The 27,840-nt window shown below is 65.0% G+C and overlaps 2 protein-coding genes across 2 annotated transcripts; one reads left to right on the top strand and one right to left on the bottom strand.

Annotated features, from left to right (window-relative positions):
* The first annotated feature begins 6,529 nt into the window (after nucleotides 1-6,529).
* Nucleotides 6,530-20,663, top strand: EIF5A (eukaryotic translation initiation factor 5A). Its single transcript, XM_084307156.1, has 6 exons — nucleotides 6,530-6,664; nucleotides 12,227-12,406; nucleotides 16,979-17,083; nucleotides 18,426-18,557; nucleotides 19,561-19,634; nucleotides 20,332-20,663. Exons 2-5 carry the CDS (start codon nucleotides 12,242-12,244, stop codon nucleotides 19,621-19,623), a joined length of 465 nt encoding a protein of 154 aa, XP_084163282.1. The 5' UTR covers nucleotides 6,530-6,664; nucleotides 12,227-12,241; the 3' UTR covers nucleotides 19,624-19,634; nucleotides 20,332-20,663.
* Nucleotides 20,664-20,721: 58 nt separating this feature from the next.
* GPS2 (G protein pathway suppressor 2) lies at nucleotides 20,722-27,470 on the bottom strand (the record flags this gene model as incomplete). The annotated part of the gene is given in 13 exon segments (XM_084307155.1): nucleotides 20,722-20,768; nucleotides 20,771-20,809; nucleotides 21,041-21,119; nucleotides 21,844-21,930; nucleotides 22,472-22,563; nucleotides 22,644-22,725; nucleotides 22,728-22,731; nucleotides 23,431-23,525; nucleotides 24,890-25,064; nucleotides 25,650-25,741; nucleotides 26,386-26,403; nucleotides 26,406-26,467; nucleotides 27,394-27,470. Coding segments are annotated over 13 exon segments (949 nt in total), but the record flags the coding sequence as incomplete, so codon positions are not given.
* Between the last annotated feature and the right edge of the window lie 370 nt (nucleotides 27,471-27,840).

The following is a 27,840-nucleotide window of genomic DNA, read 5'->3' as shown; positions in this document are numbered from 1 at the left end:
GCCCCCCTTCCCATCCTCTGAGCCCCCCTCCCCAACCACCCTCGGAGGCCACGCCCCTCTCCACTTGAGGCCACACCCACTTATTGAGACCACGCCCCCTTATGGTCCTGCCCCCTCTCAGAGTCCCCCCTCCCTTCCTCAGATCCCCCAAGGCTCCACCCCTTCACCCTCAGAGGCCACGCCCCCTTGAGGCCACACCCCTATTCAGTTGAGGCCACGCCCCCTTATGGTCCCGCCCCCTTATAACCACACCCCCTTCTCTCCTTAGTCCCCTCCCCACTTCCCCTTCCCCGAGACCCCGCCCACTTTGAGACTCCACCCACTTAGGCCACACCCCCTTTGTGACCACGCCCCCCTCTACGAAGTCCCTCCCCCTCTCTAAACCCTCTTCCCTTTTTAAGGCCCCGCCCACCTCCAGGTCCCACCCTGAGGCCCCTCCCTGTTAGGCCACGCCCACTCCACCATTAAGCCCCTCCCCTCTCCCGTTAAGCCCCGCCCTCCCCTTCAGGCCCCGCCCCCTACCTGCGGAAGCGTGGGCGGAACCCCCGCTGTCCCGGGGTGCGCTCAGGGGGGGCCACGGTGGGCGGGGCCTCCCCACCAGGGGGCGGGGCCGCGCCCTTTTGCTCCGCCCCCTCAGGAGTCTGACCAGGAGGGAAGGAGAAAAAAAGGGGGGGGTCAGGAGGGGACCCCAAAACCCCCCCCAGGACCCCCAAATGCCCCCAAGACCCGCCCCAAGTCCCCTTATTGCCCCCCAAGACCCCCCACACCTGCCCATTTGCCCCCCCAGACCCCTTATTGCCCCCCCAATTGCCCCCATTCCCCCTGAGCCCCCCCCAAAACCCACTTGTTCCCCCTCCAAGCCCCCCCAACCCCTTTGTTACCCCCCTAAACCCCCAAAAATCCCCCCAAACCCACCCGTTCCCCCCTCAAGCCCCCCCATTACCCCCCCCAACCCCCCTCGTCACCACCCCAACCCCCCCCCAAACCCCCCCATTGACCCCCAACCCCCCCCCAAACCCCCTTTTTACCCCCCAACCTCCCCCAAACCCCCCCATTGACCCCCAACCCCCCCCAACCCCCCCATTGACCCCCAATCCCCCCAAAACCCCCTCGTTCCCCCCCAACCCCCCCATTGACCCCCAACCCCCCCCCCCAATTGACCCCCAACCCCCCCAAAACCCCCCCCATAACCCCCCCCGTACCCACCTCGGGTCCCTCCTGCTGCCTGCGCCCCCCCCTCACGAAACGGCGGCGGAAGAAGAAGGGGGGGGGGGCGGCGGCGGCGGGGCGGGGGGGGAGGGGGCCGAGCAGCCCCCTCCCCGCGCCCCCCTTCGCCCTCCGGCCCCCCCTCGGCGGCGGGGGCGGTGACGGCGGCCTGGGGGGCGGGGCCTGCGGCGTAAGGGGCGGGGCCTCCGCGCGGGGGGCGGGGCATGAAGCGGCGGAAGCGGCGGCGGTTGGGGGCGAAGCGGCTGCCCTTCACCGGGACCCCCCCCCGGGCCCGTCACGTTGGCGGCTTCCGCGCCCTAATGGGGGGGGTGGAGACACGTGAGGGGGCGGGGCTTGGCGAGGGGGAGGGGCTTGAGGGGGTGGGTGGGGCTAGAGGGGAGGGGAGGGGCCTGGAGGGGGAGGGGGTGGGGATGGGAAGGGGGTGGGTTGGTAATGGGAGGGAGGTGGGTGCATGGAGGGGGCGTGGCCTAAAGGAGGGGGTGGGGCTTGTGGAGGGGGTGTGGTCATGTGGTGGGTGGGGACTGGAGGGGGTGGGGCTGGGGTGGTTACATGGGGTAAGTGGGGATGGAAAGGGGGCGTGGCTAAAAGGAGGGGGTGGGGCTTGGCGAGGGGGAGGGGCTTGAGGGGGTGGGTGGGGATACAAGGGGAGGGGAGGGGCCTGGAGGGGGAGGGGGTGGGTTGGTATGGGAGGGGGCGTGGCCTAAAGGGAGGGGTGGGGTGTACGGAGGGGGTGTGGTCATGGGGTGGGTGGGGCCAATGGGTGGGGGCAGGGACTGGAGGGGGAGGGGCTGGGGTGGTTACATGGGGTAAGTGGGGATGGAAAGGAGGTGTGGCTAAAAGGGGCGGGGCCTTAGGGTGGGTGTGGCTAATTGATGAAGGAGGGGCCTGGAGGGGGAGTGGGCAGGGCCTGGGGTCATAACATTGGGGTAGAAAGGGGGCGTGGCCTAGAGGGAAGGGGGCGTGGCTGTGAAGCTAGGAGGGAGGGTGCATGCTAGGGGGCGTGGCTTAGCCAAGAGGGGGGCGTGGCTACCCAGAAGAGGGCATGGCTATGGGGTGAGGCATGGGAGAAGGGGGTGTGGCCAGTCAGCAGGGGGCGTGGCTATAAGGAGCAAAGGGGCGTGGCTATGGGGCTCAGGCACCAGCATGGGAAAGGAGGGGGCGTGGCACTGTGGGAGGGGCCTTGGACAAGAGGGCGTGGTTTGGGTGGAAGGGGGCGTGGCCTGTGCAGGTGGTGCCCCAGCCCTTCATGCAGGGCAATGCCCAGGGAGGGGATGAAGGGGGCGTGGCTTGGGAAAAGGGGGCGTGGCCTGTGCGAGAGGGGGCGTGGCCTGTGCAGTGGTGCCCCCAGCCCTCTAAGCAGTGAAACACCCAAAGGGGGCGTGGTGATGGGATAGAAGGGGTGTGGCTTAAGGGAAAGGGGCGTGGTCCGTGAAATGGGGCGTGGCAACACGGGGGGCGTGGCCTGTGCAGGTGGTGCCCTGCATGGAGGGCTGGGGCAATGCTCAAGGGGGGCGTGGTGATAGGATAGAGGGGGCGTGGCTTAGGGAAAGTGGGCGTGGTATCAAAAGGGGTGTGTCCTATAGAACGGGGTGTGGCAATGTGGAGGGGCGTGGCCTGTGCAGTGGTGCCCCACCCCTCCAAGTAGCGCAACACCCAAGGGGGTGCAGTGATAGGACAGAAGGGGAGTGGCTTAGGGAAAAGGGGCGTGGCAATGTGGTGGGCGTGGCCTGTGCGAGAGGGGGCGTGGCCTGTGTAGGTGGTGCCCCAGCCCTCTAAGCAGTGAAATGCCCAAAGGGGGCGTGGTGATGGGATAGAAGGGGTGTGGCTTAAGGGAAAGGGGCGTGGTTTGCGAGAAGGGGGCGTGGCTTCGCGAAAGGGGCGTGTCCCGCGGAGGCCCCGCCCACCTACCTTCTCCCCCTCCACCACATCGAACTCCACGGTCTCGCCATCGCCCACGCTGCGCAGGAACTTGCGGGGGTTGTTGCGCTTGATCGCCGTCTGGGGGGGGGCCCAAAATTTTGGGGAGGGTCCCCAAAAATTCAAGGGGGGGCCCAGGGGGGTCCTGGGAACACCCCAAGAATTTTTTGGGGGGGTTTTGGGGTACCTGGTGCACGAAGACGTCCTCCTTGGTGTCATTCCTGGGGGGGGGATTAATGAGGGGGGGGTTAATTAAGGCAATTTGGCGCCCCCCCCCCTCCAGAATTTGGGGTCACCGGCCCCAATTTGTGACCCCCCCCCATCCCTAATTAGTAATTAGCGCCCCTCATTTGTGTCTCCTCCAATTTTGAGCCCCCCCGTTACACCCCCAAATTTGCTCCCCCCACCCCCCTTCAGGACCCCACCCCCCAAATTTTGGGTCCCACCCCCCCCAATTTATGCCCCCCCTCCACAATTTGTGCCCCCCCCACCCCAATTTTCTGCCCCCATCCCCAATTAGCGCCCCCCATTTCTGCCCCTCCCCCCCCCATTTATCACCCGCCCCTATTTGTGCCCCCCCACATCCCAATTTTGGGACCCCCCCCCCCCCCAATTTGGCCCCCCCCCCCAATTTTTTGTCCCCCCCCCCCCCCACCTGTTGATGAAGCCGTAGCCGTTGCGCACGTTGAACCATTTGACAGTGCCCAGCACCTGGGTGGCTGCGGGGGGGAGAATTTGGGGTAAAAAACATCAATTTTGGGATTCTCTCTTACTGCCCCCCCCTCCCCGAGACCCCCTTAAGGGCCAGGGGGAGCCCCCAGTATGGGCAGGTGCCCTCCCAGTAAGTCCCAGTGTCCTCCCAGCAACTTTCCCAGTAACCCCCAGTAGCTCCCAGTTAACTCCAGTGACCCCCCCACCTTTTCCTAGCGCCTCCCAGTAACCCCCAGTGATGTCCTGGTAGCTCCCAGTTAGCCCCAGTAGCTCCCAGTTAACCTCCAGCCTATCTAGCTCCTCCCAGTTACACCCAGTACGCCTCACAGCCTCTACCAATCACGCCCAGTATCTCCCAGTTAACCCCAGCAGCTCCCTCAGCCCTTCCTAATCACCCCCAGTAACCCCCAACAGCTCCCAGTCACCTCCAGTTACCCCCCAGCAGCTCCCAGTTACCACCCCAGCCTTCCCCAATTAACTCTATTAGACCCCAGTTAACCCCCACTCCCTCCCAGTTACCACCAGTATCAGCCAGTTAACCCCCCAGCCCCTCTCAGATAACCTCAAGAGCTCCCAGTAATACCCAGTTAACCCCCCAACCTCTCCCAGTACCCCCAATTACCCCCCTGCCTCTCCCAGTTGATCCCAGTAGCTCCCAGTTACTTCAAAGGCTCTCTTAATTATCCCCAATACCTCCCAGTTCCACCCAAGCCTCTCCCAGTTAACCCCCGTTACCCCCAACAGCTCCCAGTACCATCTAATTACCCCTTAACCTATCCCAGTACCCCCCATCCACCCCCAGTACCCCCCAGTTTCTCCCCCAGCCCCTCCCAGTGACCTCCAGTTACCCCCCCAGCCTCTCCCAGTTACCTCCAGTAGCTCCCAGTTACCCCCCAAGCTATCCCAGTCCCCCCAGTTACCCCCCAGCCCCTCCCAGTGACCCCCCCAGCCTCTCCCAGTTACCTCCAGTAGCTCCCAGTACCCCCAGTTCCCCCTAACCTATCCCAGCCCCTCCCAGTTACCCCCAGCCCCTCCCAGTGACCCCCAGTTACTCCCCCCAGCCTCTCCCAGTTACCTCCAGTAGCTCCCAGTTACCCCCTAACCTATCCCAGCCCCTCCCAGTTACCCCCCAGTGACCCCCCCAGCCCCTCCCAGTGACCCCCAGTACCCCCCCAACCACCCCCACCCCACCCTGTGGGCGTGCCCCACCCCTGCCAATCACCCCCAAGCCCCTCCCACCCCCCTCCCAACACCCCCCCTTAGTGGGCGTGCCCCACCCCCAGGCCCCGCCCCTCACCCAGCACGCGCTTGGCGCGGGGCGGGGCCGCGGCGGTAACGGCCGGGGCGGGTGGGGGAGGGGCAGAGGCGGCGGCAGCGGCCTCTGAGGAGGGGGCGGGGGGCGGCGGTGGGGAGCCCGGGGGGGGGCCGGGGGGCTCGGCGGGGCCCTGCGCGTCGCTCAGCATGGCCGCAGCCACCGGGGGGCGATGGCGGAGAGCGCCGGGGGGCGGCCGGGAACGGGCGGTGGGCGCTGAGGGGAGGGGAGCGGCGCTGAGCTCCGGCCCCACCGCCGCCGCCGCCGCTTTTGAGGCGGGCGCTGCCCGGGGCGGCCTCGCCAACGGCCGCCAGGCTCCGCCCCTCCGGCTTCGCGCCTCGCCCGCGGCTCCCCATTGGCTGGAGGGGAGAAGGGGAGGGCGGGGATTGGCCGCCGGGCGCGTGGCGGGCACGAGGCGCGCGGCACCACGTGGGGGTGGGGGGGGGGAAAGGCGGGAGCGGGGCGGCGCATGCGCACGGGCGGCAGCGCGGTTGTCTCGCTCTCCCCCCTCCCCTCCCTGTTGGCGCATGCGCAGGAGCAGCCGCGCGCCGCCCGGCCGCGTGACCGCCGCCTCCCTCAGCCGGCCGCGCATGCGCAGAAGCGCCGCCGCGCTTATTAGCATGTCATTAACATAAATTTACATAATATAGAGCGTCTGCGCTTGGCTGGGCGCATTGCGCAGCGCTGGGCCGGGCTAAGGTTGCGGATATTTGAATAAATTACAGTTTTAAAGGGAAAACTGTCCCACACCTGTGGTAATTTGCATAATTTTACAGACTACGAGCGCGTGAGGGGGGGCGCAGTGCTAATGAGGGCGGATCCGGGCCGTTAATTGCCCTCATTAAGCTCATTTGCATCCACGCCGGCCCTTTTCGCCGCGCCGTTGCCATGGCAGCCGCTCGCCCCCCTCCCCAAGATGGCGGCGGGGGGCGCTCTGCCCGCCGAGCCGCGTCTCTATGGTCGCGCATGCGCAGTGCGGGGCGTGGCCGCCGCTCCCTCCTTTCCCCCCTCCCCTCCCCGTTGCGCATGCGCAGCCCCCGCCCGCCCCAGCGGCGACCACGCGGGGAGGGGGAGGAGGGGGCGCACCGCGCACGCGCACTGCACCAGGGAGGGGCGGGGGCCAGCGGGCGCCGCGCCGCGCATGCGCACCGCGCCGCGCGTGGCGCCGCAACCCCCTCCCTCCCCCACCCCGCGCATGCGTAGCGCCGCTCCCCCCGCCTCGCCCCACCGCGCCCCTCCCTCATTGCGCACGCGCAGCCGGCGAGGGGCGGGGCGGCGGCTGCGCGGCTGCCGAGCGGCGCATGCGCAGAGCGCGCGGGGCGCTCTCCTCCCCCCTCCCCTCCCTTAGGGCGGACGCGCTCACCGCGGGGGAGGGGGGGGGTTGCGGGAGGGAGGGGGTTGGGGGCGGCGCTCCCCGCGCATGCGCAGTGCGGGCCGCGGGGTTGCAGCAGCCGGAGCGGCGGCAGCAGGCGGCGGTTGGGCTCGCGGACGGGGGGGGTGAGTGCGGGCGGGGGGGGGCGGAAAAAAAACGGGGGGGGGGGGCAAATTTAGGGGGTAGCCGGGACCCCCCCTACCCCCCCCCCAACGACTCCCCGAATCCCCCTACCCCCCCCCCAACGACTCCCCGAATGGACTCGCCCGGCCCCGGGAGGGGAGGGGGGGAGCGAGGACCGCGCGCGGGGCCCGCGTGGCGCCCCCCCCCCCCCCCCCCCCCTCCCCCCCCCTATTTAAGGCCCCGCGCAGCCCCCGGGCCCCCTCAGACGGGCGGCGGCGGCCGCCCCGCGAGGGTCGCTCCCCGCTCGCTCCGCGTCTCGAGGGGGGGGGAAAATTGGTTAAATGACGTTTTTTCCACCCAAAACCGGGCCCGGGGAGACCCGGCTCGTGCCGGGGGGGGCGGCGCCGAGCGGTGCTCGAGCTTGGGGGCGGGGGTGGGGGGGTTCTGAGGGGGGTGGGGGGGGCTTAAAGGGGTTTTGGGGGGGTCCCCAAGGATTTTGGGGGGGGTCTCAGGGATTTTGGGGGGGTTTCAGGGATTTTGGGGGGGTTTCAGAGATTTTGGAGGCCTTAAAGATTTTTTTAGGGGGCCCTAAAGGCTTGGGGGGGGGCTCTTAGGGATTTGGGGGGGGTTCCTGCGATTTAGGGAGCCTTAAAGGGTTTTTTTTGGGGGGGGTTTCAGGGGTCTGGGGGGGCCCTGAAGGCTTGGGGGAGGGGTTTTAGGGATTTGGGGGGGGTCCTAAAGATTTAGGGGGGGTTCAAGATGATTTTTGGGGGGATTCCAGGGATTTAGGGGGGTTTTAAAGGCCTGGGGGGGTCTTAAGGATGTGGGGGGGGCCTTAAAGGCTTCTTGGGGGGGGGTTGCAGGGATTTGGGGGGGTCCTAAAGGCCTGGGGGGGGGATTTTAGGGATTTGGGGGGGGCTTAAGGGATTTTTGGGGGGGGGTTCTGGGGGTTTAGGGAGTCCCTAAAGGCTTTGGGGGGGGGCTTTAAGGTTTGGAAGGGTCTTAGGAAATTTTTTGGGGGGGGTCTTAAAGGTTTTGGGGGGGTTTAAAGGTTTTAGGGGGGGTCCTAAAGATCTTGGGGGGGCCCCAAGTATTTGAGGGGGGGGGTTGAAAGGTTTTGGGGGGGGCTCAGATGCTTGGGGAGGCGTTAAAGGTTTTTTTTGGGGGGGGCATTTAGGGTTTGGGGAGGGCCTGAGGCCTTTTTGGGGGGGTTTCCAGGGATTTGGGGGGGTCCCTGATGTGTTGGGGGGGGCTCAGAGTTTTTTTTAGGGGGGGTCTTAGGGGTTTGGGAGGGTCCTAAATTCTTTTTGTGGGTGGGCCACGTGTTTAGGAGGGATTCAGGAGGTTTTTTTTGGGGGGGATTTAGGGTTTGGGGAGGCCCTGAGGCCTTTTTTGGGGGGGGGGGGGCAGGGATTTAGGGGGGATCCCAAGGTTTTGGGGGGGGGGTTCCCAGCTGATTTTTGGGGAGATTAAAGGGTATTTTTGGAGGGGGGGGGTCCTAAAAGCTTAAAAGGGGGGGCGCTAAGTGCTTGGGGGAGGGGTCCTGGGGTTTGGGGGAAATTCACAGGATTTTGGGGGGGGGCCTAAAGGCTTGGGGGGGGGGGTCAAAGGTTTTGGGGGGGGGTCAGAAGAGTTGGGGGAGGGGCTCAGGGGGTTGGGGGGGGTTCTAAGGGTTATGGGGGGGTCCCAAGCATATGGGGGGGGCTTAATTTTTGGGGGGTTACGGGTGAAGGTTTTGGGGTGAATCTTAAGGATTTTGGGGGGGGCTTTAAGGGATTGGGGGGGGGCTGAGGGGCTTTGGGGGGGGTCCCAGGTACCTGGGGGGGGGGGCAGTGCCCTGAGGGGGGGCTCCCAGGGCCTTTGTGGGGGGGTTCCCAACCATTTCGGGACCCCCAACCCCCCTGGGGGGAGCCCTGAGGCTTTTTGGGGGTGCCCCAAGGATTTTTGGGGGGGTCCCCAAAAATTTGGGGGGGGTCCCAGGCCCTCAAACCCCTCCCCCCCCCCCCCCCGGCCGCCGCCATGTGGCTGCGCGGGGCCTAGGCCGGGCCGTACCACTGCGGGGGGGGGGGGAGGGGGGGGGTGACGCCGCACCACGTGGTTCCCCCCCCCTTTCCCCCCTCAACCTCGCGTTGGTTCCGCCCGCCCCGCAGCCGCCGCCGGCTGGGACCGTACCAAAGCGGGGGGAGGATGGGGGGGTTTGGGGCGTCCCCCCCCCCCCGCGGCGCTGCGGTGGTGGCGGCCGGGGCCGCTGAATCACCCGGGCTGGCAGGCGCTACCACTGCGGGGGGGGGGGGGGGGAGCGTGGTGCCCGTGTCCCCCCCCCCCCGAGGTGCGGTGGTCGCGGCCGGCCCGGCATTAGCGGCAATGGGGCTGGGATGTACCAAGTGGGGGGCGCGGGGGGGTTTGGGGGGGGGATTTGGGGGGTTTTAGGGGGGTTTTGGGGCCCTTTTGAGGGTTTGGGGGGTTCCGGAAGGGTTTGGGGGGGGGTTGGGGGACTTAAAGGGGGGATTTGGGGGGGATTTGGGGTTTCAAAAGGGTGTTGAGGGGGCTTGGGGGGGGGTTGGAGGGGATTTGGGGTGAGATTTAGGGGTTTTGGGGGCCCTATAGGGGTTTTTGGGGGGTTTGGGGCCTTATTGAAGTGTAGGGGGGGGATGGGGGGCATTAAGGGGGGGTTGGGGGATTTGGGGGGCGTTTTCAGGGGATTTGGGGTCCCAGGAGGGTGTTAGGGGGGAATTTGGGGGTCCCCGGGAGATTTTGGGGGGATTTCGGGAGGTTTTGGGGTCTTCTAAGGGTATTTGGAGGGTTTTGGGGCCCCATAAGGGTGTTAGGGGGGATCGGGGGGGTTCCAGAGAGGTTTTGGGGGATTTGGGGGGGTTTTGGGGTCCAGGAGGGGTTTTTTGGGGGGGGTTGGGGTCCTTTTAGGGTGTTAGGGAGGGATTTGAGGGGTCCCAGAGAGGTTTTTGGGGGATTTTGGGGGGTTTCGGGGTCCTGGAAGGTTTTTTGGCGGAGGAGTTGGGGGTCCCATAGGGGTTTGGGGGGGGGGGTTGGGGGTTTTATGAGGGCGTTGGGGGAGATTTTTGGGGCCCTGTAAGGGTTGGGGAGGGGGGATTTGGGAGTCCTGTGAGGGTGCTGGGGGGATTTTGGGGGTCTTGGAGCTTTTTGGGGGCCCCATAGGGGTTTTGGGGGGCTTTTGGGGTCGTATGAAGGTGTTGGGGGGGTCTTGGGGGTGCTGTAGGGGCTTAGAGGAAGAATTTGGGGTTTCAAGAGGGGTTTTGGGGGGTATTTGGGGCCTTAAGGGGGTTTTGGGGGGGCTCATAGGGGCTTGGGGGGATTTGAGGGGCTTTTGGGGTCCCAGAAGTGTGATTGGGGAGGGGTCGGGGTCCTATAAAGGTGTTGGGGGGGGTTGGGGTCTTGTAGGGGTTTTGGGGGGGATTTGGGGGTCCAGTAGAGGTGTGTGGGGGTTGGGGGGCCCTTTAGGGGTTAGGGGTCTTTTGGGGGGGTGGGTTGTGGGGGTTTGGGGTGTTATAGGGGATTTGGGGGGGGTTGGGGGTCCCAGAAGTGTGTTGGGGGTGTCCTGGAAGGGTTTTTTGGGGAGATTTGGGGCCTTATTGGGGATTTAGGGGTCCCATAGGGGTTTTGGGGGAAATTCGGGGGATTCCATAGGGTTGTGGGGGGGTTGGGGTCCTGTAGAGGTTTGCAGGGGGGGGTTGGGGGTTCTGGCTCCCCCCACACCCCAATCCTGCCCTTTTTGGGGTCCTTATCCTTTAATATTGGGTCCCCCCCCCCCAGTGCCCCCTTCTTGGGGTCTCAAGGGGGTGTCCCCAATTCTGGGGGTCCCATTGGGGTGTCCCCAGTTTTGGGGGTCCCATTGGGGTGTCCACATTAATGGGGCTCCCGCTGGGCTGTCGCCACCCCCAGGGGTCCCATTCCCCCCCCTATAACCCCTGGGGGTCCCATTATGGTGCCCCCATTAACGGGTTTGCATTGGGGTCTTCCCATTAATGGGTCCTTATTGGGGCGTCCCCAGTCCTGGGGATGCCATTATGGTGACCCCATTAATGGGTTTGTCTTGGGGTCTCTCCATTAATGGGATCTTATTGGGGCATCCCCAGTACTGGGGATCCCATTACATCCCCATGTTTTCTGGGGGTCCCATTGGGCTGTCCCCATTAATGGGGTCTTATTGGGGTGTCCCCAATCTTGGGGCTCCCATTGGGGTGTCCCCGTTAATGGGGCCTTATTGGGGTGTCCCCAGTCCTGGGGCTCCTCTTGGGGTGTCTCCATTAATGGGTTTGTTTTGGGGTGTCCCCATTAACGGGTTCCTATTGGAGTATCCCCATTAATAAGATCTTACTGGGCTGTCCCCAGTTCTGGGGGTCCCATTATGGTGACCCCATTAATGGGTTTGCATTGGGGTCTCCCCATTAATAGGATCTTATTGGGGTGTCCCCAGTACTGGGGATCCCATTACATCCCCATGTTTTCTGAGGCTCCCATTGGGGTGTCCCCATTAATGGGGTCCCATTGGGGTGCCCCCAATCCTGGGGGGTCCCATTGGAGTGTCCCCATTAATGGGGTCTTACTGGGGTGTCCGCAGTCCTGGGGGTCCCATTGGGGTGTCCCCATTAATGGGGGTCCCAATGAAGCTTTCCCAATCCTGGGGGTCCCATTGGGGTGTCCCCATTAATGGGGTCTTAATGGGGGTGTCCCCAATCCTGGGGGTCCCAATGAAGCGTCCCCATTAATGGGGGTCCCAATGAAGTGTCCCCATTAATGGGGTCCTATTGGGGTGTCCCCAATTCTGGGGGTCCCTTTATGGTGTCCCCATTAATGGGGTCTTATTGTGGTGTTCTCAATCCTGGGGCTCCCATTATGGTGACCCCATTAATAGGTTTTTATCGGGGTGACCCCATTAACGGGGGTCCCAATGAAGCGTCCCCATTAATGGGGGTCCCAATGAAGTGTCCCCATTAATGGGGTTCTATTGGGGTGTCCCCAATTCTGGGGGTCCCTTTATGGTGTCCCCATTAATGGGGTCTTATTGTGGTGTTCTCAATCCTGGGGCTCCCATTATGGTGACCCCATTAATAGGTTTTTATCGGGGTGACCCCATTAACGGGGGTCCCAATGAAGCGTCCCCATTAATGGGGGTCCCAATGAAGTGTCCCCATTAATGGGGTTCTATTGGGGTGTCCCCAATTCTGGGGGTCCCTTTATGGTGTCCCCATTAATGGGGTCTTATTGTGGTGTTCTCAATCCTGGGGCTCCCATTATGGTGACCCCATTAATAGGTTTTTATCGGGGTGACCCCATTAATGGGGGTCCCAAAGAAGTGTCCCCAATCCTGGGGGTCCCAGTGGGGTGTCCCCATTAATGGGGTCCCATTGGGGTGTCCCCAGTCCTGGGGGTCCCACTGGGGTGTCCCCATTAACGGGGCTCCCATTCGGCTTCCCCCAAATCCCTGACTTCCATTCCCCCCCCACGACCCCTGTGCATCCTGATGTGCTGTGTCCCCCCTTACCGCCCCCTAAATCGCCCTTTTTCACCCCGTTTTCCCCCCCCAGCGGCGCAGCGGCAGCATGGCGGACGACCTGGACTTCGAGACGGGCGACGCGGGCGCCTCGGCCACGTTCCCCATGCAGTGCTCGGCGCTGCGCAAGAACGGCTTCGTGGTGCTCAAGGGGCGCCCCTGCAAGATCGTCGAGATGTCCACCTCCAAGACCGGCAAGCACGGCCACGCCAAGGTACTGCCCCGAAACGGGGTGAAACGGGGTGAAATGGAGCAAAAACGGGGCGAAACGCGGCAAAACGCACAAGAACGGGGACCGAATGCGCCCAAACGGGCACCAAATGCACCTAAATGGGCACCAAATGCGCCCAAACGGGGATCAAATGCACCCAAATGGGCACCAAATGCACCTAAATGGGCACCAAATGCCCCCAAACGGGCACCAAATGCCCCCAAATGGGCGTCAAATGCACCCAAATGGGGATCAAATGCACCCAAATGGGGATCAAATGCCCCCAAATGGGCACCAAATGCCCCCAAATGGGCACCAAATGCCCCCAAATGGGGATCAAATGCCCCCAAATGGGGATCAAATGCCCCCAAATGGGGATCAAATGCACCCAAATGGGGATCAAATGCACCCAAACGGGCACCAAATGCACCCAAACGGGCACCAAATGCACCCAAATGGGGATCAAATGCACCCAAACGGGCACCAAATGCACCCAAACGGGCACCAAATGCACCCAAATGGGGATCAAATGCACCCAAACGGGCACCAAATGCACCCAAATGGGGGTCAAATGCGCCCAAATGGGCACCAAATGCCCCCAAATGGGGATCAAATGCCCCCAAATGGGGATCAAATGCCCCCAAATGGGGATCAAATGCCCCCAAATGGGGATCAAATGCACCCAAACGGGCACCAAATGCACCCAAACGGGCACCAAATGCACCCAAACGGGCACCAAATGCACCCAAACGGGCACCAAATGCACCCAAACGGGCACCAAATGCACCCAAATGGGGGTCAAATGCACCCAAACGGGCACCAAATGCGCCCAAACGGGGATCAAATGCGCCCAAACGGGCACCAAATGCGCCCAAACGGGCACCAAATGCGCCCAAATGGGGGTCAAATGCGCCCAAACGGGCACCAAATGCACCCAAATGGGGATCAAATGCGCCCAAATGGGCACCAAATGCACCCAAATGGGGATCAAATGCGCCAAAACGGGCACCAAATGCGCCCAAACGGGCACCAAATGCACCCAAATGGGAATCAAATGCGCCCAAACGGGCTTGGAATGGGTCCGAAATGCCCTCAAATGGGCTCCAAAGACGTCAAAATGGCCCAAATGGGTGTGAAATGGATCCCAACTGCCCCAAAATGGGCCCAAAGCAGGCCAAAGTGCCCCCAAATTGTCCCAAATGGGGCTGAAATAGGCCCAAAATGGGCTCCAAGCCGGTCAAAATGCTCCCAAATGCCCCAAGTAGTCCCAAAACAGGCCAAAATGCCCCAAAATAACATGAAATGGGGTCAAAACAGGTCAGAATGCCCCAAAATGGCCTGAGATGGGCTCTAAATGCCCTAAAATTGCCCCAAAAGGGTCAAAATGCCCTAAAAATGGCTCCAAATGGGCCTGAAACAGGCTCAAAATGGGCATGAAACGGATCCCAAATGCCCCAAAATGGGCCAAAATGCCCCCAAAGGTGCTCCAAACAGATCAAAATGCCCCCAAACAGGTTTGAAATGGGCCCCAAAATGGCCCAGAACACATCAAAAGGGGGCCCAAATGCCCCCCAAAATGGCCCGAAACACATCAAAATGCGCCCCAAAGGGGTCTGAAACAGGCCTGAAATACACCAAAATAGGCCCAAATATCATGAAATACGCCCTATATGGACCAAAATGGCCCCAAATGGGCCTAAAATGGGCCCAAAGTGCCCTGAATTGCCCCCCAAATAGGCCTGAAATAGACCCCAAATGACCTGAAGTGGGTCCCAAACAGGTCAAAATGCCCAAAAATGGCCCGAAATGGGCCAGAAACAGGCCCAAAATGGGCTTGAAACAGGCCCCAAAAAGGTCAAAATGGCCCCAGATGGGCCTGAAGCAGGTCCCAAGTGCACCAAAATGGCCCAAAACAGGCTCCAAACAGGTCAAAATGCCCCCAAATGGGCCTGAAATGGGCCCCAAAAAGTGGAGCCAAAACTGGGCCCCAAAAATGCCTCTAGGTGGGTCTGAAACAGGCCTAAAATGCACCAAAATGGGTTTGAAATGAGGCCAAAATGGGCCCAAATGCTCTGAAACGCATTCTGTGTGGGTAAAAATGCCCCAAAATGGTACAAAACGGGCCTGAAACAGGCCCAAAATGCTTCAAAATTTCAGGCCTGTTTCAGGCCCACAGGCCCCAGTATGGGCCTGAAATGCCCTAAAATAGGCCCAAAATGGGCCAAAACACCCCCAAGTGTCCTGAACTGGGTGTCAGAACAGGCCCAAAATGGGCTGAAATGCCCTAAAATAGGCCTGAAACGTGCGCAATACAGATCTAAATGCTTTGAAAGGGGCCGAAAACAGGCCAAAACGGTCCTAAATGGGCCTGAAATAGGCCTCAAATCCGTTAAAATCTCCCCAAATTGGGCCTGAAATGGGTCCAAAACGGGCCCAAAAAGGGCTGAAATGCCCCCAAATGGACCTGGAAGGGGCCTGAAATGGGCCTGAACTAGGCCCGAAATGCCCCAAAACACCTGCAAAGGCGCCTGAAATTGGCCCAAAATTTGCCAAAATCCCCCCAAATGACTGCAAAGGCGCCTGAAACAGGGCCAGAATGTTTGAAATGGCCCAAAAGGGGCCTAAATTGGGCCTGAAACAGACGCAAAATGCACCCAGACAGGCCTGAAACACCCTAAAATGGGCCCCAAACAGGCTGGGATACCCCAAAATTCCTGGAATTGAGCCTGAAATGGGCTGAAATGCCCCAAAACAGGCCCCGGAAGTGGGCCTAAAACGGGCCTGAAACAGGCCCAAAATGACCCAAAATGAGCCTGAAACAGGCGTGAAAAGCCCTGAAATGCACCAAGATTCCCCCAAATGCCTTGAAATGGGCCCCAAAGCTGCCCTGAAATGGCCCAAATCACCCTGAAATGGCCCCAAAATGCACCCCACAGCCCTGAAGCCCGCCCAGCTTCCAAACTGACCTCAGATGCCCCAGGAATCCCCCTAAATGACCCCAAAACGGTTTAAAACGTGTGCTGAATGAACCCAAATCACCCTCAACCCTTGAAACCCCCCCGAAACATCCCCAAATACCCCAAAACAGCCCCAAATTTCCCCAATTCCCCCAAGAACACCCAAAGCGCCAAAAAGCCCCAAACAGCCCCAAAATCCCCCTAAACACCCAAAACTTCCCCAAGCTCCCCAAAGCCCCTCGAAAGCTGAAACCCATCAAAGCCCCCAAATTCCTTAAAATCCCTCAAAGTGCCTCAAAACCCTGAAAGCCCCCCAAAATCTCCAAAACCCCATAATTCCCCCAAACTCCCTTAAAGTCCCCAAAGCCCTCCAAACTCCCTAAAACCCTTTGAAATCCCCCAAACTCCCCATATTCCCCCAAAGTCCCCAAACCTTTTTTAGCCCCCAAATCCCCTAAAATCCACAAAATCCCCAAAACCCTTTAAAATCCCCGAGTACTTCCAAACTCCCAAAATCCCCTAAAACCTCTCAAAACCCGCCAAAACCATCAAAGTCCCCAAAGCCCCTGAATCCCCCCCAAACTTTTCCAAGCCCCCAATTCCCCCTAAAATTGTCCAAACCCTTTAAAACCTTAAAGCCTCCAAAATCCCCCAAAAGCCTTTGAAACCCTTAACCTCTCAAAAATTCTCCAAATCCCTTCAAATCTCCCCAAATCCCCCAATCCCCTTAAAACCTCCTCGAAGCCCCCAACCCCCCCAAATCCCCTAAAACCTTTGAAACTCCCCAAAAGCCCCGAATCTCCCCCAAATCCCCCGACCCCTTAAAACCTCCGTGAAGCCCCCAAAATGCCCCAAATCCTTCAAATCCCCCAAATCCCCCCCCGGCGGCCCCTCCCCCCCCCCTTGAAGCACCAAGCCCCGCCCCCTTTTAGACCCCACCCCAAAGCCCCGCCCCCAAGGCCCGTGTTCCACCTTGAAGCCCCGCCCCTTGAGCCCCAAGCTCCGCCCCCACTGACTGCACCCTTGTGGTGACCATGCCCACTGAAGCCACGCCCCCTATGAGGCCACACCCACTGGCATTTGCCCCAAGCCCTGCCCTCCCCATCCCCAAGCCCCGCCCCCTTGCTCCCCAAGCTCCTCCCCCGACCTGACCACGCCCACCAGGAGGCCACGCCCCCAGGTCCCTGGTCCTTAACCCCTTGTAACCCCAAGCCCTGCCCTGCTCCGCCCCCTTTGATCCTCAAGCTCCGCCCCCACTAGGCCACGTCCACTAGGAGGCTCCTCCACTATGACCACGCCCCCCACCTTTGGCCACGCCCCCAGGTGCCCCCAGCCCTTAACCCCTAGTAACCCCAAGCCCTGCCCTACCCCATCCCTGGGCCCCTCCCCCTTCGCGCTCCAAGCCCCGCCCCCCTCGGTGCCCCGCCCACCAGGAGACTCCTCCCCCAGCATGACCACGCCCCCAGCATGGCCACGCCCCCATGTTCTCCTGTTAACCCCTTATATCCCCAAGCCCAGCCCCGTCCCCAAGCCCCACCCCCCTTTGCGCCCCAAACCCCGCCCCCCACGGGGCCCCGCCCACCCGGAGGCCCCGCCCCCACCGTGGCCCCGCCCCCAGGTGCACCTGGTGGGCATCGACATCTTCACGGGCAAGAAGTACGAGGACATCTGCCCCTCCACCCACAACATGGACGTGCCCAACATCAAGCGCAACGACTTCCAGGTGGGCGGGGCTAAGGGGGCGGGGCCTCAGGGGGGCGGGGTCTCAAAGGGTGGGGCAACAGGGGGCGGGGTCTCAAAGGGTGGGGTCCCAGGGGGCGGGGTCTCAAAGGGTGGGGTCCCAGGGGGCGGGGTCTCAGTGGCAAAAGGCCTGGGGGGAGTGGCCTCAGGGGGAGGGCCCAAGGGGGGGAACCTCAGGGGGTGGGGCCTCAGGGACGGGGTCTCAAGGGGGAGGGGCCACAGGGGGGAGGGGTCTCAAAGGGTGGGGTCCCAGGGGGTGTGGTCTCAATGGGAGGGGCCTCAGGGGGCCTCAGGGGGTGGGGTCTCAAGGGGGAGGGGCCACAGGGGGTGGGGCCTCAGGGGGTGGGGTCTCAAGGGGGAGGGGCCTCAGGGGGTGGGGCCTTAAGGGGGAGGAGCCAAGGAGGAGGAGGAGCCACTGGGGGGTGGGGGGGGGGGGTCCCCGAGTGTTTTAAGGGGTGGGGGGGGGGGGGCATAATTAATGAGTGGGGTGATTACGGGGGGGGGACCCCAAAGGTTTTATGGGGTGGGGGGACCCCAAAGTGTTGTTATGCACCCCAAAACCCCGCCCCACAGCGCTGGGGCGCCCCATAGAGCCCCGTCCCTGCTGTGGGGCGCCCCATAGGGCCCCATATTGTGCTATGGGGCGCCCCATAGGGCCCTGTCCTTGCTGTGGGGTGCCCCATAAAGCCCCATAATTGCCATAGGTGCCCCACATCACACTGTAGGGTGCCCCATAGGGCCCCATCTCTGCCGTGGGGCACCCCATAGGGCCCTGTGTTGGATGTGGGGCACCCCACAGAGCCCCATAAGTGCCATAGGGCGCCCTATATTGAGCTCTGGTCACCCATAGGGCCCCGTCTGTGCCATAGGGCACCCTATAGGGCCCTGTCTGAGCCATGGGGCACCCCATATCCTGCCATGGGGCACCCATAGAGCCCCGTCTGCCATAGGGTGCCCCACATCACACCATGGGGCACCCCATAGGGGCCTTTTTTTTTCCATGGGGCACCCCATAGGGCCCTATATTTGCCATGGGGCACCCCATAGGGCCCTGTAATTGCCATGGGACACCCCATAGGGCCCCATCTTTGATGTGGGGCACCCCATAGGGCCCCATCTATGCCATAGGGCACCCCATAGGGCCCCGTCTTTGCTGTGGGGCACCCCATAGGGCCCCGTATTGCAGTGTAGGCTGCCCCATAGGGCCCTGTTTTGTCCATGGGGCACCCCATAGGGCCCTGTTCTTGCCATGGGCCCCCCCTCTGCCCCATGGGGCGCCCCATATCGCGTTGTGGGGGCCCCCCCGGTGACTTTTGGCCCCGCAGCTGATCGGGATCCAGGACGGGTACCTGTCCCTGCTGCAAGACAGCGGCGAGGTGAGGGAGGACCTGAGGCTGCCCGAGGGGGAGCTGGGCAAGGAGATCGAGCAGAAGTACGACTGCGGGGAGGAGATCCTGGTACGGCCGCTGGGGGGGGGGTCGTGGGGGGGTTATGGGGTGGGTATGGGGTGGTTATGGGGTGCTGGGGGGGGTTATGGGGTGGTTATGGGGTGTTATAGGGTGGTTAAGGGGCACTCTGGGGGGTTATGGGGCACTAGGGGGTGGGTATGGGGCGGTTATGGGGTGGGTATGGGGTGGTTATGGGGGGTATGGGGTGCTACAGGGTGGTTAAGGGGTGTTATGGGGTGCTATGGGGTGGTTATGGGGTGCTGGGGGGTGGTTATAGGGCACTACGGGGTGGTTATGGGGTGCTATGGGGTGGTTGGGTGCTGGGGGGGGTTATGGGGTGGTTATGGGGTGCTATGGGGTGGTTATGGGGTGTTATAGGGTGGTTAAGGGGCACTCTGGGGGGTTATGGGGCACTAGGGGGTGGGTATGGGGTGGTTATGGGGTGGTTAATAGGGCGCTGGGGGGGTTATGGGGTGCTATGGGGTGGTTGTGGGGTGCTGGGGGGTGGCTATGGGGTCGTTAAGGGGCGCTATGGAGTGGTTGTGGGGTGCTATAGGGTGGTTATGGGGTGCTAGGGGGGGTTATGGTGCACTGGGGGGGGTTATGGGGTGGTTATGGGGCAATGGGAGGCAGTTATGGGGTGCTGTGGGGCACTACGGGGTGGGTGTAGGGCACTACAGGGTGGTTATGGGGTGTTATAGGGTGGTTACGGGGCACTATGGGGCACTGGGGGTGGTTATGGGGCACTAGGGGGCGCTGGGAGGCAGTTATGGGGTGCTAGGGGACACTATGGGGTGGGTGTGGGGTGCTAGGGGGTGGTTATGGGGCACTATGGGGCACTGGGGTGCTCTATGGGGTGCTGTGGGGTGGGAGTAAGGGGAGTGCGGGGGGAGTTGTGGGGGGGGCTATGAGGGCAATAGGGGGTGGTATGGGCATGGGGGCGGCTGTGGCTGGGGTGGTTGTGGGGCGCTGTGGGGTGCTATGGGGCGCCCCACGAGCCCCGGCCCCACAGATCACCGTGCTGTCGGCGATGACCGAGGAAGCTGCTGTCGCCATCAAGGCCATGGCGAAGTAAAGGACGCGCAGGTGGGGGGGCGCTGTGGGGCAGGGGGGGCGCTATGGGGCACGGGGGGCGCTATGGGGCAGGGGGGACGCTGTGGGGCAGGGGGGGCGCTATGGGGCAGGGGGGGGCGCCATGGGGCAGGGGGGACGCTGTGGGGCAGGGGCTGGCCCCGTGGGATAGAGCAGTTATGGGGCAGGGGGGAGATGTGGGGGTGGGGCAGGGGATCCCGCTATGGGGCAGGAGGCCACTATGGGGCAGGGCACTGCTATGGGGCAGAGGGTCCCGCTATGGGGCAGGCCACTATGGGGCCGAACATTGTGGGGTTGGGGGGAGGACACTGACTCCGCTATGGGGTGGGGGGGTCCTGCTATGGGGCAGGAGGCCGCTATGGGGCAGAGCTGTGGGGCTGAATTTTGTAGGGCTGGGGGGGAGCCCTGACTCCGCTATGGGGCAGGGGCTCCCGCTATGGGGCAGGAGACTACTGTGGGGCAGGGCAGTGCTATGGGGTGGAGGGTCCTGCTGTGGGGCGGGGGCTGCTATGGGGCAGGGCACCGCTATGGGGCAGAGCTGTGGGGCTGAACGTTGTAGGGCTGGGGGGGGGGACCCTGACTGCGCTATGGGGTGGGGGCTCCCGCTGTGGGTCCGCCCCCTCTCTGTGGGTCTGGGGGTGTCTCCCCGTGCCGTGGGGCCCCCCCCAACCTCCCCCCGTTCCCCCCCCAGGCCGGCGGACGCAGCGGGGCGGGGGCCCCCCCCGGGAACACTACAGCCGCCGGGGGGGGGGGTGTGGGGGGCGGGCGGCGGGGCCGGGGGGGGGTCCCCAGCCCCACGGCCGCCCCCCCGGTCCCCCCCCCCTCCCCCCCCTCCAAAAGCGCCGGGGCTGGGCCCCTGCCCCCCCCCCTTCCCCCCGCGCCCCCCCCCCCAACTCCCCGGGCCCCCCCCCCCTCAGCCCCCCGGGGGGGGCCCCCGCGTGGCCGCGGGGGGGGGCTGGGCCCCGGCGCCCCGCCCCCGTTTGTTAATCAGCCTGAATAAAAAAGGAAACGAGTTTAATACGACGGCGGCGTGACGTCATGGGTGACGTCACGGGTGACGTCACGGGCTGGGGGGGCGACGTCACTTGTGGTAGAAGCGCTGGCCCTGGCCGTGGGGCAGGAACGGGAGTGGCGGGCGGCCGGGGGGGGTGCTGGCGGCGAACCCTCGACTGTGGGGGGGGGGGGGGGGGAGGGGTGAGCGCTGCCCCCACAAGTGTGGGGCAGGACCCACAAGTGTGGGGGCAGGGAGGTAGGCCTGACCCATAAGTGTGGGGAGGTGGGGGGAGGGAGAGGGGTGGGGTGTGGGGGGGGAGTGTGGGTACAACACTTGTGGGTCCTGCCCCACATGTGTGGGGGTGGGTGGGGTGAGCTCTGCCCCCCAAGTGTAGGGCGGGACCCACAAGTGGGGGGTGGGGGGGGAGGTGGGGCGAGGGAGAGAGATGGGGGGGGGGGGTGGGGGTACACATGTGGGTCCTGCCCCTGGGGGTCAAGTGGGCGGTGGGCAGTGTCTGCCCCACAAGTGTGGGGTGGGCGACGCCCACAAGTGTGGGGGGGGCCAGACAGTGGGGTGAGGGTGGGGCCTGCCCCACAAGTGTGGGGAGGGAGAGAGATAAGGTATGGGGGGGGAGTGGTGGGTACAACACTTGTGGGTCCTGCCCCACATGTGTGGGGGTGGGTGGGGGTGAGCTCTGCCCTACAAGTGTGGGGTGGGGACCCACAAGTGTGGGGGCGGGTGTGGGGTAGGTTTGGGGGAGGGAGAGGGATGGGGCAAGGGGGGGTGAGCGGGGGTCCCCGGTGTGGGGTGTGGACACGGTGGGGGGCAGACCCACAAGTGTGGGGCCAGGACCCACAGATGTGGGGGCGGGCAAGTTGGGGGGTGCCCCACACATGTGGGGCAGGAAGAGGGGGGAGGGAGAGGGGTGGGGGAGGTGAGCGCGGGGCCCCCACAAGTGTGGGGCAGGCAGGGGTGGGCTCTGCCCCACAAGTGTGGGGTGGGTTCTTGGGGGGAAATGGGGCAAGGGGGCTGAGGGGAGCCCCACACGTGTGGGTCCTGCCCCACATGTGTGGGGGCAAATGGGGTGAGCCCAGCCCCACAGCTGTGGGGCAGAGGGTCCAGGTGAAGGAGGGGGAGGGGATGGGGGGTGATGGCGCCCCCCAGGTGTGGGGCAGCCCCCCAGGTGTGGGGCAGCTGTGGGGCACTCACCGCGTGGGGCTGCTGGGGGCTGGCGCCGTGGGGCGGGAAGCTGCCGGGCGAGGCGGGGCGAGCCGGGTGCGTGTAGGGCAGCCCCGACTGGGGGGCGTGGTGAAGGAGGGGCCTGCCCCACACATCCCCCCCTGCCCCACACATCCCGCCCCACATGTCCCTTCTACCCCACATGTCCCTGCCCCACACATCCCTGCCCCACATATCCCGCCCCCACGTTCCCTCCTGCTCCACCACATCCCCTCCTGCCCCACACATTGCACTCCCCATGGCTGTGCCCCACACATTCCCCCTGTGCCCCACAACCCCCGTGCCCCACACATTTCTACCCCACACCCCCCCCCGTTGCCCCACAACCACCCCCCATGCCCCGTATCCCCCCCCGTTGCCCCACAAGTCCCTCCTGCCCCACACATTTGTGCCCCACAAGTCTCTTCTGCCCCACAAGTGCGTCCCTCCTGCCCCACACATCTGAACCCAAATCCCTCCTGCCCCACATATTTCTGCCCCACACCCCACGCCCAAGTCCCAACTGCCCCCCAGGTCCCTCCTGCCCCACACCCCGTGCCCCCCAAGTCCCCCCTGCCCCCCAAGTCCCCCCGCCCCACACATTTCCCCCCCCCCTCACCTTGGGCGCCGGCTGCATGGGCACGGGCAGCTGGGGGCTGGGCAGCAGGGCCGGGCTGGGGTGCAGCGCCTGGGGGTGGGCGCGGGGGGGGGGTCAGTGTGGGGCAGGGCCCAGCCCCCCGGCCCCATAAGTGCCCCCCCCAGCCCCACAAGTGCCCCCCAAGTGCCCCCACTCACGGCGTTTCGCTGAATCCCCGACTGCTGGTTGGCGTGCTCCAGCTGCTTCTGCAGGGGGATGCTGCTGCTGGGGGGCAGGGAAGCCTGGGGGGGGGGGCAGGGGGTCAGCCCCACACTTGGGGGGCTCAGCCCCACACTTGGGGGGCTCGGCCCCACACTTGGGGGGCTCACCTGCACAACTGCCCAGCCCTGGTTGTGGGGCCGAGCCTCGTGGGTGTAGAGAGTGGGGGGTGGGGGGAGGTGGTGAGCCCCCACACTTGGGGGGCAGGGGGATGGGGGGGGGGCTCAGCCCCACATATGTGGGGCAGGGGGGTGACACAGTCCCACTTTATGGGGTAGGGGGTTGGGGGGGGCTCAGCCCTATATATGTGGGGCAGGGGAGTGACACGGCCCCACTTATGGGGCGGGGGGGGTTGGGGGTGGGGCTCAGCCCCACATATGTGGGGCAGGGGAGTTGGGGGGTGCAGCACCACACCCCACGGATGTGGGGCAGAATGGGAGGGAGAAGCCCAGCCCCACAGATGTGGGGCAGGGAGCTGGGGGGAGGGAGGAGCAGCCCCACAAGTGTGGGGCAGGGGAGCGCTGAGCCCCATAAGTGTGGGGCAGGGACGTGTGGGGCAGGGAATGTGTGGGGCAGGGAGGGACTTATGGGGCAGCCCCCCCCCACCCCTCAACACCCTGGGCGTGTCCCCATAGAAGCCCCCGCCCCCATCCCCAAATGGGCGTGTCCCCCTAAGCCCCGCCCCCCCCAGTGGGCGTGTCCTGGGTGGCCCCGCCCCTTACCGGTCTGGGCGGGGGGGGAAGTGTCCGTGGAGGCCGAAGCCGCCCCCCGGCTGCTGCTGGGGCAGGAAGGGGAGAGCCGGGAACCCCCGAGGGGCCTGGGGGGGGCACGGGGGGGGGCACGGGGTGAGCGCGGCCCCACTGCGGCCCCCCCCAGCCCCACAGAAACCCCCCCCGGACCCACAGCGGGGCCCCAGCCCCATAGCGGCCCCCTCCCAGCCCCGTATCACACCCCATAGCATCCCCCTCTTGCCCCATAGCCCCCCCCCCCCCGCCCCATATCTCACCCCCCCAGCCCCCCACATAGTTCCCCATAAACCCCCCAGCCCCATAGCCCACCCCATAACCCTCCCCCAGCCCCACAGCAGCCGCCCCGGCCCCGTATGACACCCCATAGCCCCCTGGCCCCATAGCCCCCCCCAAGACCCATAGCACCCCCCTGCCCCATAGCGGTCCCCCCCCCAGTGCCCCCCCCACCCCCATATCACACCCCATAGCCCCCCCCCACCCCATAGTGCTTCCCCCAGCCCCATATCACACCCCATATCCCCCCCCCAGCCCATAATAATTCCCCTCTTGCCCCATAGCCCCCCCAGCCCCACAGCAGCCCCCCCAGCCCCATATCACACCCCATAGCCCCTCCCAGCCCCATAGCACCCCCCTGCCCCATAGCATCCCCCCCAGTGCCCCCCCCTGCCCCATAGCCCCCCCATAGGCCCCCCAGCCCCCCCCCAGCCCCATATCACACCCCATAGCCCCTCCCAGCCCCATAGCATCCCCCCCAGTGCCCCCCCCAGCCCCATAGGCCCCCCCATAGCCCCCCAGCCCCCCCCAGCCCCATATCACACCCCATAGCCCCCCCATAGCCCCCCAGCCCCCCCCCAGCCCCATATCACACCCCATAGCCCCTCCCAGCCCCATAGCACCCCCCCTGCCCATAGCATCCCCCCCAGTGCCCCCCCAGCCCCATAGCCCCCCCATAGCCCCCCCAGCCCCCCCCAGCCCCATATCACACCCCATAGCCCCCCCCCAGCCCCATAGCCCCCCCATAGCCCCCCCCCCAGCCCATAGCCCCCCCCCAGCCCCATAGCGCCCCCCCCGCCCCATATCACACCCCATAGCCCCTCCCAGCCCCATAGCCCCCCCTGCCCCATAGCATCCGCCCCAGTGCCCCCCCCAGCCCCATAGCACCCCCTTGCCCCATAGCCCCCCCCAGCCCCATAGCCCCCCCATAGCCCTCCCCAGCCCCATAGCCCCCCCCAGCCCCATAGCCCCCCCCAGCCCCATAGCATCCCTTCCAGCCCCATATCACACCCCATAGCCCCTCCCAGCCCCATAGCACCCCCCTGCCCCATAGCATCCCCCCCAGTGCCCCCCCCTGCCCCATAGCCCCCCCATAGCCCCCCCCCAGCCCCATAGCGTCCCCCCCCAGCCCCATAGCCCCCCCCCAGCCCCCCCTCACCGCGGATCTGCTGGGAGGCGCCGTAGGAGCCGGGCACGGGCTGCCCGGGGGGAAGGGGGGGGGGTGCTGCTGGCCCTGCCCCACGGCGAAGGGGCCCGGCCCCCCCTGCGCCCCCTGGAAGGAGCCGTGCTCCCCCCCCGCCCCGAACGACGGCTGGGCCCCCGAAGTGGCGCGTCTGGGGGGGGGAGGGGGGACTCAGATGGGGGGCAGACCCACACTTGGGGGGCTGACCCCCAAAAACGGGGTGACCCCCACTTGGGGGGCTGACCCACACTTGGGGGGCAGACCCATACTTGGGGGGTGACTCCCCCAGAAAAGGGGGCCTGACCCACACTTGGGGGGCAGACCCCCACTTGGGGGGCTGACCCCCAAAATAGTGACCCCCCACTTGGGGGGCTGACCCACACTTGGGGGGCTGACCCCCAAAATAGTGACCCCCACTTGGGGGGCTGACCCACACTTGGGGGGCTGACCCCCAAAATAGTGACCCCCACTTGGGGGACTGACGCACACTTGGGGGGGCTGACCCACACTTGGGGGGCTGACCCACACTTGGGGGGCCAGAGACCCCAGAAAAGTGGGGCCAACCCACACCTGGGGGGCTGACCCCAAAAACAGTGACCCCCACTTGGGGGGCAGACCCACACTTGGGGGCTGACCCACACTTGGGGGGCTGACCCCCACAAATAGTGACCCCCACTTGGGGGGCTGACGCACACTTGGGGGGCTGAGACCCCAAAAACGTGGGGCAGACCCACACCTGGGGGGCTGAGCCCCCAGGAAAGGGCCGACCCCACACTTGGGGGGCTGACCCCAAAACGGGGTGACCCCCACTTGGGGGCCTGACCCACACTTGGGGGGGTAATCCCCAAAAGGGGGTGACCCACATCTGGGGGGGGACCCACACTTGGGGGGCTGACCTCCACTTGGGGGGCTGACCCACACTTGGGGGACTGAGCCCCACACCTATGGGGCTGACTCCCCCAGAAGAGGGGGCTTGACCCACACTTGGGGGGGCAGACCCACACATCTTGGGGGGCTGACCCCAAAAACAGTGACCCACGCTTGGGGGGCTGACCCTCAAAAAAGTGGGGCTGACCCACACTTGGGGGGTGACCCACACATTTTGGGGAGCTGACTCCACTTGGGGGTCCAGCCCCACACTTGGGGGGCTGAACCCCTAAAAAAAAAAAAAGGTCTGCCCCCCCACTTGTGGGGCGCCCCACACATTCCAGGGGGCCACACTCCGGGGGCTGCCCCCCCCCCAGCTCCCACCCCACACATCCCCCTCCACCCCCCCAACCCCTGGGGCTCGCCCCACACCCCCCCCACACCCACCCCCAGACCCATGGGGCCCCCCTAGATTTCCGTGGGGCTGCCCCACATCCCGCCCCACCATCCGCCCCACATCCTGCCCCACATCCCGCCCCACATCCTGCCCCCACATCCCGCCCCACATCCCGCCCCACATCCCGCCCACATCCTGCCCCACTCACGGTGATGACGGGGGGGCCCCGAACATCTGCTTGGCGCGGTCGGCTGCCAGCAGGGGCCCGGCACGGCTGTGCCCCCCGGGGGCTGCCTGCGGGGGTACAGAGCCCTATAGCGCCCCATAGCGTGCCCCATAGAGCCCTACAGAGCCCCACAGAGCCCTATAGCGCCCCATAGCGTGCCCCATAGCGCCCCATAGCGTGCCCCATAGAGCCCCATGGTGTGCCCCATAGCGCCCCATAGAGCCCCAGTGTGCCCCATAGATCCTTATAGCACCCCATAGAGCCCCATAGCGTGCCCCATAGCGCCCCATAGCAACCCACAGAGCCCCACAGAGCCCCATAGCGCCCGATAGCTACACAGGGTGCCCCCATAGCGTGCCCCATAGAGCCCTATAGAGCCCCATAGATCCTTATAGCGCCCCATAGAGCCCTATAGCAACCCACAGAGCCCTATAGTGCCCCATAGCGTGCCCCATAGCAACCCACAGAGCCCATAGCACCCTATAGCTACACAGGGTGCCCCATAGCGTGCCCTATAGAGCCCCATAGAGCCCCACAGACCCACATGGTGCCCCATAGTGCGCCCTATAGTGCCCCATAGAGCCCCATAGCATGCCCCATAGAGCCCCACACAGCCCTATAGCGCCCCATAGCGTGCCCCATAGAGCCCTATAGCACCCCATAGATCCACATGGTGCCCCACAGCGTGCCCCATAGCGCCCCATAGAGCCCTATAGCAGCCCCCCAGCACCCTGTGGTGCCCCCCAGCTGCCCCATAACCCCCCTAGCCCCTCCATAGCCCCCCCCAGCTGCCCCATAGCCACCCCCCCAGCCTCCCTATAGCCCCCCCATTGCCCCATAACCCCTCCCAGCCCCCCCCATAGCTGCCCCCCACTGCCCCCCATCACCCCATAGCCCCCCATAACCACTCCCCCAGCCCTCCCCACACCCCCCCAGCCCCCCCACTGCCCCATTAGCCCCCCCCCCATAGCCCCCCCCCCAGCCCCCTACCCTGCATGTTGATGACGTGCCCCCCCCCGTGCACCATCCCCTGCTGGTAGGCGGCCGCCGTCAGCGTCGTCATGTCACTGGGGGGGGGGGGGGGGCACTCAGTGACGGCCCCACAGGGGGACACGGAGACCCCCAGCCCCACAGAGCCCCCCCGGCCCCACAGGGACCCACGGAGACCCCCCAGCCCCCACAGAGCCCCCCCCGGCCCCACAGGGACCCACGGAGACCCCCCAGCCCCACAGAGACCCCCCCAGCCCCACAAAGCCCCCCCTGGCCCCACAGGGACACATGGAGCCCCCCCCCAGCCCCATGGGAAGGCCCCCCCAGCCCCCCAGGCACCCCCCAGCCCCACAAGTGCCCCTCCCATGACCCCCCCCCTCCTGCCCCACACCCCCATGACTGCCCCCCAAGTGCCCCCCAGATGCCCCCCCCAGCCCCACAAGTGTC

The sequence above is a fragment of the Netta rufina genome (genome assembly GCF_964035555.1).
Source record: "Netta rufina genome assembly, contig: SCAFFOLD_168, whole genome shotgun sequence".
Lineage (NCBI taxonomy): Eukaryota > Metazoa > Chordata > Aves > Anseriformes > Anatidae > Netta > Netta rufina.
Note: the sequence above shows the minus strand (reverse complement) of the source record. Positions and strands in the feature narration are given on the sequence as shown.